Genomic DNA, 10,708 nt, shown 5'->3' on the forward strand with positions numbered 1-10,708 from the left:
CCTCGAATCCGCCGGCTCGGAACATATAAAAAGCTCGACGATGCCCTTCCTTCAAGCTGACAGTGGGTCCAGAGGTTGAATTCGTGGACCCACATGTCGGCCATCATCACCCGCCCAGGCCACGCCGGAAGCATCTCACGGAAAGCAAGGGAGGGACGCAGGGATCGATGCCCACCTAGCCGCCGGGGCCTACCAATGTACTCACGGAAATAGCGATGGGCATCTCTGAGCACTGGCCAAAAAAGTATACCTGGATATCAACTGCATACCAAATTTTGTTTACCCTGAAGATGCGTTTATTGGTCAATTAGTGAGCTATCACTATCTATTTCGATTTTTAGCTGTTGAACCATCAACTAACGGGATTTGTCGTAGCAGGTTGAAGGGAGTTTATCCGATAAGCTTATGCATTATTATAAACATAAGCATATAAAAAGCTCTTATATGCTATATTTGTGTTTTCTAGAGTCAATGGTCTAAGAGCATATCCAAGAGTTTCTCTAAACCGGTCCCCTAAAACCAGTTTTTGGGATAGAAGAGAGGAAGACGCATTTCCTATGTCTTTTCTTTCGTCACAATGACACGTGGAACCGTCCAGCCACAGAGTCACCACGCCAGCCCCTCCTCCAGCGCTAACGCCGGCCCGGCGCGCCGCCGCGTTCGCTCCCGCGCCTCCCCCGGCGCATTGCTGCCCGCGCGTCGTCCCTGCTCTGGGTGCCCGTGCACGGCGTCGCCGTTCCGGCGCCTTTAGCTTCGCCTGCGCCCCCCGCTTTCCCGCGAACCAGCGCCACCTCTCTGCGTGCCGGTGCGCGGCGCCGCCGTTCCGGACTAAGTGACTGCGACCTAGGCTCGATTTTGGCCAAGAAATCGCACGGGAAGTTCCCACAGGAGGCGCAAGTTGCCGTCGGAGCGGTCCGGATGGTGGAGGAGACCTTGGTGAAGCTCCACGACGCGGCGGCGGAGCAAAACGGGTGGCGGCACGGTCCAATTTGGGGGCGGCAGACGACAATGTCCTGGGCTCGTACGAGGTGTCGCCTGCCCCGATTCTGGCCAAAAAGGGCTCGGGGCGACTTGTGAAGGGACTGGGTGGTCGCGGATGAGCTGCAGTTGGTCGAACAAGGCCGGCGTCGGCGACGATGTGGGGGGCACGGCGTTCCGGCCGAGTGGAATCGGCATGAAGGTGACAGTTATTTTCCCGCCGAAGCTTCTCGTGGTTTAGGGAATGGGCTTCTCGTTCCCTACATTTGAGGAAGAGGAGAGAGAATTTAGGTAAGTTCCCTAAAAATTTAGGGATTGGGAATGGGATAGGGAACTGGTCGGAGCAGTTTTTCTGGCTTTTTAGGGAATAGAAATAGTTATTTTAGGGAATGTGGCTTTTTAGGGAACCTCTTGGAGATGCTCTAATGAAGGCTGTTGGTGCGTCTGAATATAGTTAAGTAATTTTACAGGTACTAAATTGTAAAATGCATGAGTGACTATAGAATGAGATCAGGTGAGAATGTCTCAGAAATTTCCCCAGTCTCATGTCTCTCCCTGCTCTCCAACTAAGAAATTCCGCAAATCCATCAAGAAAAGTGGTCTAAATGGATCATGTATGCCCTACAGGTGCCCGCTTGAATCCCCACCCCCGCTCCCGTTCTTTCTCGTCAGGGCACCGCTCCTACTGTCTCCAACTCGTCCGCAGTCTTTCGCCATTGAGTTTCAAGGTACGAGGTTATTTTCTCATCCAGAGATTATTAGTAAAGTCCCGCTGATCTTCACAAGTTCCGGGTGTGCCGCCTCCCTCCTTCGTCACCTGACTTGACTGGATTGGCTTGAAGTGGAGATCCATCCGACTTGAATTGTCTTATTTCTTGTTGGTAACGAACGCTAGTTTGATAGGATGGAAAGAAAATCCACAGTTATTTCAATCTTTAGGTTAAGCTCGGCAAAATTATCTAATCTGATACGACCACGTCGTCCACTGATGCAGGTACCTCCTCCTCCTCCCTCTCGTTTGTCGCTGCTACGTGGCGGCACTTCCTGGGGCCAGGGCACCTCGACCTGCGCACCATGTAGGGGTGGACTATCGAGTAGCTCGGCTCGTTAAGGCTCGTGATTGTTAAGGCTCGACTCGTTAAACTCGTTATGCTTAACGAGTTAAAACTCAAGTTCGACTCGGTTCGTTAAAAGCTCGCGAGCGCTCGTTAAAGCTCGTTAGATAACAACATGTTAGCAGTAGTGAATCATATTTTCATAATTTATACAAGTATGCAGCAGCAAAGCATAATAGGATAGGAGCAGATCGCCTTTAGCAGAATTGCACAAATGCATAAATACAACATTGTTTAGCAAAATAGCAAGCCAACTAGGCACACACTGACGCACAAACAGTCTGGCACTTAATTCAGACAGCTTGAGTACTTAATAAACAATATAAAACATCACAATTTAAAAGTATAGGAGCAGCCAAACTATATCGAACTAGGAAATTAACAATATATTTGGAATAGGAGAGGACGAGGGGGGGGGGGATTGAGGAGGGAATTGAGGAGGTTGCCCGTTTCTGCCCAAGACATTAGATGGGATGGACTTGGACGTTGGACGGCCTGCTCTGTTATCGAGCTTATCGAGTAGCTCCTGAAATTCGGTACTCGGTTCATTAGGCTCGTTAGTGCTATCGAGTTGAAAACAAAACTCAGTTCGGTTCGTTTGCAAACGAGCACGAGTTTAAATGAGCCGAGCTAACAAGTGTTTGTTAGGCTTGTCGAGTTTCGAGCTTGTCCAGCCCTAGCACCATGTCTGCTCCCTTTCCTCCCGCAGTCCCCTTCTCTGAGGAAAGGTGGGGCTAAAGATCAGATCAGATCCCCCCTAATCTTAGGGAAGAAAATCCTCTGCGAAGTCTCCTTCTCCGAGGAAAGGTGGGGCTAAAGATCAAATCAGATCCCCCTAATCTTAGGGAAGAAAATCCTCTGCGACTCGAGTCGCACGGTGGGCCCAGCTGATTGAAGGACACATGGACCTGCACAGCATGCATGTGGCCTTCCGGACGGAATCAAGGCTCCACGTGAGAGCGAGCGGTCCGATCAGGTCCACTGCGTGGAGGGGGCGACTCGGGTCGCATAGAAATTTCTTCCTGATCTTAGAGCATGTCCACTCGCTCCCCCTATATTTTATCCGGCGCATGGTCATATGGGGAGACGGCGCAACAATTTGTTTGGGGTGAAACCGGCACCCAGCCGCACCCCCAAACATCGCTATCTCAAATTTAGTTATTCTCACTGATAGTGGTGGCCCGTGTTGCTTTTCAGCTTCAGCCGGCGTCCCCGCTGACCCCTGTGAGAAAAGAGTTGATTGGGGGCGCCGGCTAAATGAAACGCGGGTTACTTTTTGGTTTTTGGTCTTGGGGGCGAACTGGTGCAGGCACTCATAATCCGTTTGGGGAGCCTCTAGTCTTTTTGAGGGAACGGAGACGCTCTTGCTCTTAGACTAACTAAATGGACAACTAGAGACAGATTAGATCTCGCAGGCTCGCTCCGTGGCTCGTCTTCCTCCTCGCGCCAGCACCGCCACTGCTGCCGAGCGCCCCAGCCCCCTGGCTCGTCTTACTCCACCGCAGGTTGATCTCCCCTCTCTCTCCCGACCGTTTCTCCTCCCATCACCCCACGAACGGATTCCGCCCCTCCCCGTTTCATCTTCCCCAATTCATAACTGAGGCGAAAATCAAGGTGGGGCGGCCGCCCGACCTTGCCCTACCGGGTCCTCCGCCCGTGAATCTTAGAGTTGTATTTTCAGATTTAGAAATCCTTGGGTATTCAGTTCAGTTGTTTGGATTGATCTTGGACTGTGGAGATCCCTGTCATATTTGTCTTTCTAGTTTTGACTTACCTGTGTTGGAACAATTATTTAAGCTAGTTAAATGATCTGGACCTAGTGTGGTATTTTTATTTTAGTTTAGTTTTGAAAGATGGGTGCACAATTTTAAGGAATACTCGTTCCTCGAGTATGCAGTTCTTTTGAATTATATATGTTGAAAAATTGTGTGGAAGTTTGTGTGTGCAGTCTTGTTTGATCGTGGAAGTTGTGCTCGAAGTTTATGCTGAGATCTTGGAAATTTTATGTCTGTTTTGCAGTGCAGAGGAGGCCCGCTTCGTTTTGGTTCTTCGTGACGCAGTACAGCCGAAGAAATGTCGGGAGGTAGGCAATCATACTGGTGCTTCCAGTGTAGACAGCGGGTTAGGCCTCGTGGCCGGGAGATGGAGTGTCCCTACTGTGATTCTGGTTTTGTGGCTGAAATGGATGATGTGGATGCTGTCATGAGCCAATTTGTTGGGATGGATACTGATTTCCATCGCGATCCAAGGTTCGGGATCATGGAGGCAATGTCTGCCGTGATGCGACATGGTATGGGTGGGATGAATCGAGATGTGGATGTAAGAGGAAGGCCAAGCATATTAACTGACCTGGAGATGGAGTTTGGCTCAGGGCCATGGTTGCTCTTCCGTGGTCAGCTCCCCGGTCATCTCTCAGAGGACAATGGTTTCGATGTGATTGTCAATGGACGCCGTGGTGTTGGCATGCGGAGGGCAAACATTGCAGATTACTTTGTTGGACCTGGATTGGATGATCTAATTGAGCAGTTGACTCATAATGATCGTCGAGGGCCACCACCTGCCTCTCAGTCCTCGATTGATGCCATGCCTACTGTTAAGATCACACCGAGGCATCTCACTGGCGACTCGCACTGCCCGGTCTGCAAGGACAAATTTGAGCTGGGATCAGAAGCAAGAGAGATGCCATGCAAGCATCTATATCACTCTGATTGCATACTTCCTTGGCTAGAGCAACACAATTCCTGCCCTGTTTGCCGATATGAGCTGCCAACACAGGGCTCTACTGGCGCTAGCTGCTCGCGATCAAGATCAACCAACCAAAATCACAATTCAAGTAGTTCAAGTAACAGTGGGAGAGCCGGTGTGCGTCAGAGGAGAAGGAACCCTTTCTCGTTCCTGTGGCCTTTCCGCTCATCAAGTTCAAGCTCTAGTTCTCGTTAGATTAGTTTGGCTACCTGGTTGGAGTTCACAATATGGTTTCATTGAAGATGCTGATCAAATGGGCTTTATGTGTAGCATCTTATGCCCAATATGTACTGTATGGCTTGTTATAGTTGCCACAAAATGGATTTCCTTGCAAGTATATTCTGTCAGTTTCATAGCAGCTGTTTGCTTTTGTGCAAGTTGATATCAACTTTTTTGGTAAGAGGTCGGTTATTTGTTTTTGTTGTACTAATTACTTTGCTGCCGCTGCATAATATATACCTAGTAATTGCATGCATTTGTTGCGCCTTCAAATTTCAAGCGAGGATCCATGGTACAAGTATGACCTGATAAACGCCTGCCCACTTGCATAGTACTCCCTCGGTTCCTAAATTCTTGTCATCGTTTTAGTACAAATTTGAACTAAAACAACGACAAGAATTGAGGAATGGAGGAATAGTTTATATTACAAGGTGCTTAAATTATTGACCAGCTAGTACAAGATAAAGTTGTCCATTTGCTTGTGTCAGTCTAGGACAAAGTTGTCCACTTGCATAGTAGTTTATATTACAAGGCTTTGTTTTCACCAGTTTGTGCTAACGTCTAGCTGGATTAAACTGATCTCTTTTGATGATTACCTGTTCGGTACTGTTTTATGTGTATTTCTTGTACTCCGTATTGCTTTGACTGTTGGTGCCAATAGATTTTGCCATACGACTTGAGCCACACCGTGGGCTCTTCCTAAAAACTAGAATTGTGCGTAAGATATCTTAAAAACAGAATTGTGCATAAGATATCTTCAAATACTCCCTGGTTACATTGACCAATACTCCTTGTTCTCCCCAATATTTACACTTTCAGACAGTTACTGTTTGTGATACAAAATGGATACCTTTGGATTTGCCTGCTGTTTGTGATTTTGTAACTACGAACTTTGAGCTTCAACTCTGAAACTTGTGGACGTTTTAGACAAAGCGTCGTTTCATGTGGGATGGAAGCTGCATGTAGAAAACTGATCGATGTGGGTGGTAAGATATCTTCGAATTCATTTCTTTTGCTTGATTCATGTGAATGATCCTTGTAATCAGGGCTGGATGCCCATCAGATGAGCAGCTGAAGATGAGCTGCAGAATTCTAAGTTTTCCACTGTTATATTTTTTTCATAATGAGTCATATATTAATGCATCAAGAAGATAAAAAAATACACTTGGATATCTGCAACTTTAGTGTCAAGGGATAGTCAAGATATATCCAAACTAGAGATGCAAGTGGAATCCTAAAAATGGCTCACTTGTACCACTTCAATTCTTAAATTTTCTATATTCAGATTTAAAAAATGAACTAGAATGATCCATTCTCGAGATCCCGCTTTGCGTCCTGATCCAATCCATCGCGCCTGGACATGGAAGAACACGCGGCCGACCTAGAAGCCGCAAAAGCAGCCAAGATCAAGCAGCAAGAGTTTCCTGGAGGCGAGGACAAACCCGCTGCTCAAGACGACGCCAACCCTTTGTCGCCGGACCACATACTCTCTCCGTCCAACAAAAAATGTCTCAACTTTAACCAAATTTAAATGCGTCTATACACCGAATTTTAAGTCATGTCTAGATATATCCAAATTTTAACAAATTTGAGACATTTTTTATTAGACAGAGGGAGTATCTAGAAAGACAACTGCACCAACGACGGCACGCCGCCAAGCCGGCTGCAGGTGTCGCACACTCACACCGAGTAGCATCGGACAGGACGCAGCTCGCATGCCATGAGACACCGACGGAGAAAACCTGCCGCCGCTATCTTCCAGCGCAGGCTTCTGGCTCGCAAGGCGCAAGTTTATTTTGCAACTTGTCCAGCGTGATGTAAACCCAAGCTCTGAAACACTTGCTGATCCAGACTGGTAGCGTTGCTACCAAACGTCTCAACGTGGTCGATAGGAACGGAACAATATACCATCTTCAGATTACGTGCAGACAGAATAAGTGCATATTCGTTGCTGTTTGTTAAACGGGTATCACACTGGCCTCTCTTGCCGAAGGAACATGTTCGTTATTACAGTAAAAGAAATTTTTTAGCGGTCATCTCATGAAAAAAAAAGAATGAATGATTCCATTTAAATCTAGATGTGCTACATTAGCATGCAAAGAAAACTATGGCACGACTGAGAGATACCAGTGCTAGGGAAGACGGTATGAACTGCAAGTAGAATCATGTTGAAATGACCTTAACAGAGAAGCAAACATGATGATGTTATCCAAGCGAAATATAGTCAGCAGATAACGCTCAAGCTGCAAATCGATCGAAGACAAAAAGTTCAACTACGTCCAAAACAGAACTTCCCAAGACCCCCTAGTTCGTCACCTCCATAATGGCTGTGACAATGTCTCCATTCGCTGCCCTGAGAGCCCTGACGGCCTTGGCCCTCGAGACAGCTGCCTGTGTCATCACCAGCTCAATGTCCTTTGGCTCAACTCCTTCCTCGTCGACAACCTCGTTGTCATCGTGCCCCAAGCACGATGCCTCAGGGTTTGAGATCATTTGGCTCAGGTCAGGAGCCTTGAACTGCTCAGCAGCCTGGGACTGCAACTGGGAGCTGAGATCCTCGATCTTGGCCTCACCAAAAATAACATACGTTTCTGAATTTGGGCTCTTGAAGACATCTGGCTTGGAGATGACAAACAGTATCTGTAAACATACGTGTTAGTTGACCAAACAAATAAACTTATGTAAGCAATTGTCTGTGATAACTCACGTTCTTGCTTTTCTTCACAGTGACACGGCTTACACCGGTAATGGATTTCATGCCAAGCTTCAGCATTGCCTTGCGGCTCTTCTTCTCACTCCTGCTTTGCTTTGATTTGCCACTGGCATCACCTTCTTGCCCTGGAAAATATGATAAGAGTAAGACAGACACTGATCAGAAGTTGTAATGAGACAGGCCTATTGAGAGAAAGCAAGTGGATAACATATAATGAGATGGATATATGAGAATGATAGACATAATGACAGAAAGCAAGTGTATCACAAAACCAGGACCAGCATGTCAAGGACGGTTCTTTTAACTTCATGACCCATATAATGGGATGCGCTTATTATTAGTTAGTGGAAGATGCGGAGGCAATACGGTCATTCCTTGTCAATGCAAGCCATGCTTTATTGACATGTAGCATAATCCGAGTAAAACATAAATGCAACTTACAAGCGCAAATATATAACCTCTAAGTCTCTTACAGCAAAACATCAATAAACTATAATTATTTACTGCCAGGAAAGGATGGTTAGTTAAGCATAACTGTCAACTTCTACAATGATATACCCCAGCCTTGCATAGAACCACAGATGTAAAAAATGTATGAATGTCCAACCTTCCACAATAAATGAATGCATAAAAAATAGTAAGATACTCCACCATCAGACTGTCGTCAACCTAAACAACTATGTTCACTTGTTCTAAACCACTAACCAGCACAGAAGACCTTTTAATAGCTTTAAGCCTAACGGCACAGTACTACAAGATACATAGGGTGTGTTTGGTTTGCTACCAAAACATACCAAGCCAATTTTTTGGTCATTGACCAAAATTTGGTGTTTGTTTGGATGGTGACCAAATATTTGGCTAGTCAATGTTCCATAGCCAACTTTAGTTCAACTTTTTGGCCAAAGTTGGCCAACTCATGGGCTAGCAAAACCATCACCAATTATTTGGCTAGCCAAATTTTTGGTAGGGCAACTTTGGGCTCAAACCAAACAGCCCCTATAAACCCAAATTGCCAAACCTATCAATCTTGATGTCAGACGTGGAGAGAATATCCTGATATTTTCAGTGAATGGAGGGCCATATTAAGATTACACAGCCAGTCATACAAAAAATCATGCTAGACACAAAGACAATTCATCCATCGACAAACTATGTACTGGTAATAATAATTTGAACACAAAACAGCTACAGCCGTTTTTAATCACGGTGTCTTGAGGAAAGTGAATACGTGAGGTCAGTGAGTGTAGCAACTTACCCTCCACATCATCATTGTCATCGTCGTCGTCCTCATCATCGTCGTCGTCCTCGTCATCCTCAACTACAACCTCCTCTGCCTGCTCCCGACATTCACAGAAGAGGCTCTTTAGATGTTACCCAATAAATAACAACAAACCACCGGTATCACAAAGGATGGTAACGAATCATACTTTTAAGATTGAAAAGGGTATCACATGAAACATCAGTCGACGGAATCAGTATTAGAACAACAATCATTTCTAATCTTCCATGGTCAGACTAATAAAACTATATAAATCAAGTCCATCGCACGGATCTAGAACTAGCAAACATTTCGTGGAATACATCATCCCTAAACAACTCGATCACCGATCTGATGACGAGTGTCACCGTTCAGGACTGGATGGAGCAAGGGGCTCGTATAAATCTCACCTCTGTCTTCTTCGCCTCGAGCTGCTCCTGCTCGATCTGGGCAGCGAGCTCCTCGGCGGTCTGCGCCGTCATCGTTGTGCTTCGGTGGTTAACGAGTGCAGGAGGTGGCGGCGGCGGCTGGCAAAAACCCTAGGCAATTCGCGTGATGAGGAGGCCCGTGAGCCTTCCGCACTTATTTATTCCGGTGGGATCGTGATGAACACCTCGATACTTTGAAAAATTACAAAGACACACCTGGCAGGACCGTGTAGAAAAAGTCAGAGGGATTTATTTTCTAAAAAGACGATTAAACTTTTTTTATTACTCCTCCGGTCGTAATTACTTGTCGAAATATTACATGTATCTAGACGCTTTTTACATATAGATACATCCGTATTTGGACAAATTTGAGACAAGTAATACCGATCGAAGGGAGTAAAAAAAATTCTTCGGTACTACTAGACCAAATGAAATACTCCGTAGCTCATATTGATTCATATGAAATTCTTATAAAACAGAGTATTTTATAGGAATTTTTTGGAAGAAAAATAAACATGAAGTCAGTTTTTTTTTCACCCTCGCCGAAGTAACGAAGTTAGCAGAGTGTGGTACCAAACAACATTCTACGAAGTTTTCCTGTATTCATTCCACCCTAGAAATCAAGGTACATGACATCTCGATTCATGTGGTCTTCCCGCTCATATGATTTTGAGTTCATGTGTTCGTGACTGGACCTCAACGTCTAAATTCCTATAATATCAAGATAAAAAAAATACTATTTCAAAGGAATTATCTTGTATTGTTGATTTATTTTTAGTGAACCAAGTGGAAATTTTTTGTGACAGTTGAATTCCTCCAAACTACCGTGAAGAAAAGCTTACAGTTATTTGATTAGTGTGACCATATGACACAAGTACAAAAAAACATGCATATAATATGACCCATTCTGAAACGAAGTTTGGAAGTTATATGAATTTTGACCAAACATAATGTATGTACGATTATAGAAAAGTGGTTTGCATGATGTTTAGATTTTATTGAATTTACTTTGATTTCCGATAAATGCTACGCTAAAACAAATGAATGATGTAGGCTCGATTACTCTAAATCAAACGCATTGATTTTGCAGAGTATCATAGGTATTGAACTCTAAAGGGTCTTTCTTTTGGATTGATACATTTGGATAAGAGGACTAAAATGTTCCAACCTTGCAACTATTAGCATCCCCTTCTACGGGGAGTCAATGTATCTTAGATTTATTACTTACCATAATAGTTCGCATGTGTTGCTC

The 10,708-nt window shown here is 45.1% G+C and overlaps 2 protein-coding genes across 2 annotated transcripts; one reads left to right on the forward strand and one right to left on the reverse strand.

Moving 5' to 3' along the window:
- Window positions 1-3,400: 3,400 nt before the first annotated feature.
- Window positions 3,401-5,257, forward strand: LOC100834834 (probable E3 ubiquitin-protein ligase RHC1A). Its single transcript, XM_003557864.4, has 2 exons — window positions 3,401-3,598; window positions 4,113-5,257. Exon 2 carries the CDS (start codon window positions 4,167-4,169, stop codon window positions 5,031-5,033), a length of 867 nt encoding a protein of 288 aa, XP_003557912.1. The 5' UTR covers window positions 3,401-3,598; window positions 4,113-4,166; the 3' UTR covers window positions 5,034-5,257.
- A 1,847-nt stretch (window positions 5,258-7,104) lies between these two features.
- Window positions 7,105-9,602, reverse strand: LOC100825644 (nascent polypeptide-associated complex subunit alpha-like protein 1). The gene is made up of 4 exons (XM_003557834.4): window positions 9,439-9,602; window positions 9,026-9,104; window positions 7,765-7,895; window positions 7,105-7,697 (listed from the first exon to the last, which is right to left on the reverse strand). Exons 1-4 carry the CDS (start codon window positions 9,508-9,510, stop codon window positions 7,362-7,364), a joined length of 618 nt encoding a protein of 205 aa, XP_003557882.1. The 5' UTR covers window positions 9,511-9,602; the 3' UTR covers window positions 7,105-7,361.
- Between the last annotated feature and the right edge of the window lie 1,106 nt (window positions 9,603-10,708).

Source organism: Brachypodium distachyon, chromosome 1 (assembly GCF_000005505.3).
Source record: "Brachypodium distachyon strain Bd21 chromosome 1, Brachypodium_distachyon_v3.0, whole genome shotgun sequence".
In the NCBI taxonomy this organism is placed as follows: Eukaryota; Viridiplantae; Streptophyta; class Magnoliopsida; order Poales; family Poaceae; genus Brachypodium; species Brachypodium distachyon.

Bases quoted from the DNA above. Each gene is read 5' to 3' on its own strand.
- LOC100834834 (XM_003557864.4), top strand. From the start codon at position 4,167: ATGTCGGGAGGTAGGCAATCATACTGGTGCTTCCAGTGTAGACAGCGG.
- LOC100825644 (XM_003557834.4), bottom strand. From the start codon at position 9,510: ATGACGGCGCAGACCGCCGAGGAGCTCGCTGCCCAGATCGAGCAGGAG. The intron at 7,896-9,025 runs GTAAGTTGCTAC...CATATTTTCCAG, and splicing joins TGACAATGATGATGTGGAGG to GGCAAGAAGGTGATGCCAGT. The intron at 7,698-7,764 runs GTGAGTTATCAC...GTATGTTTACAG, and splicing joins CTGTGAAGAAAAGCAAGAAC to ATACTGTTTGTCATCTCCAA.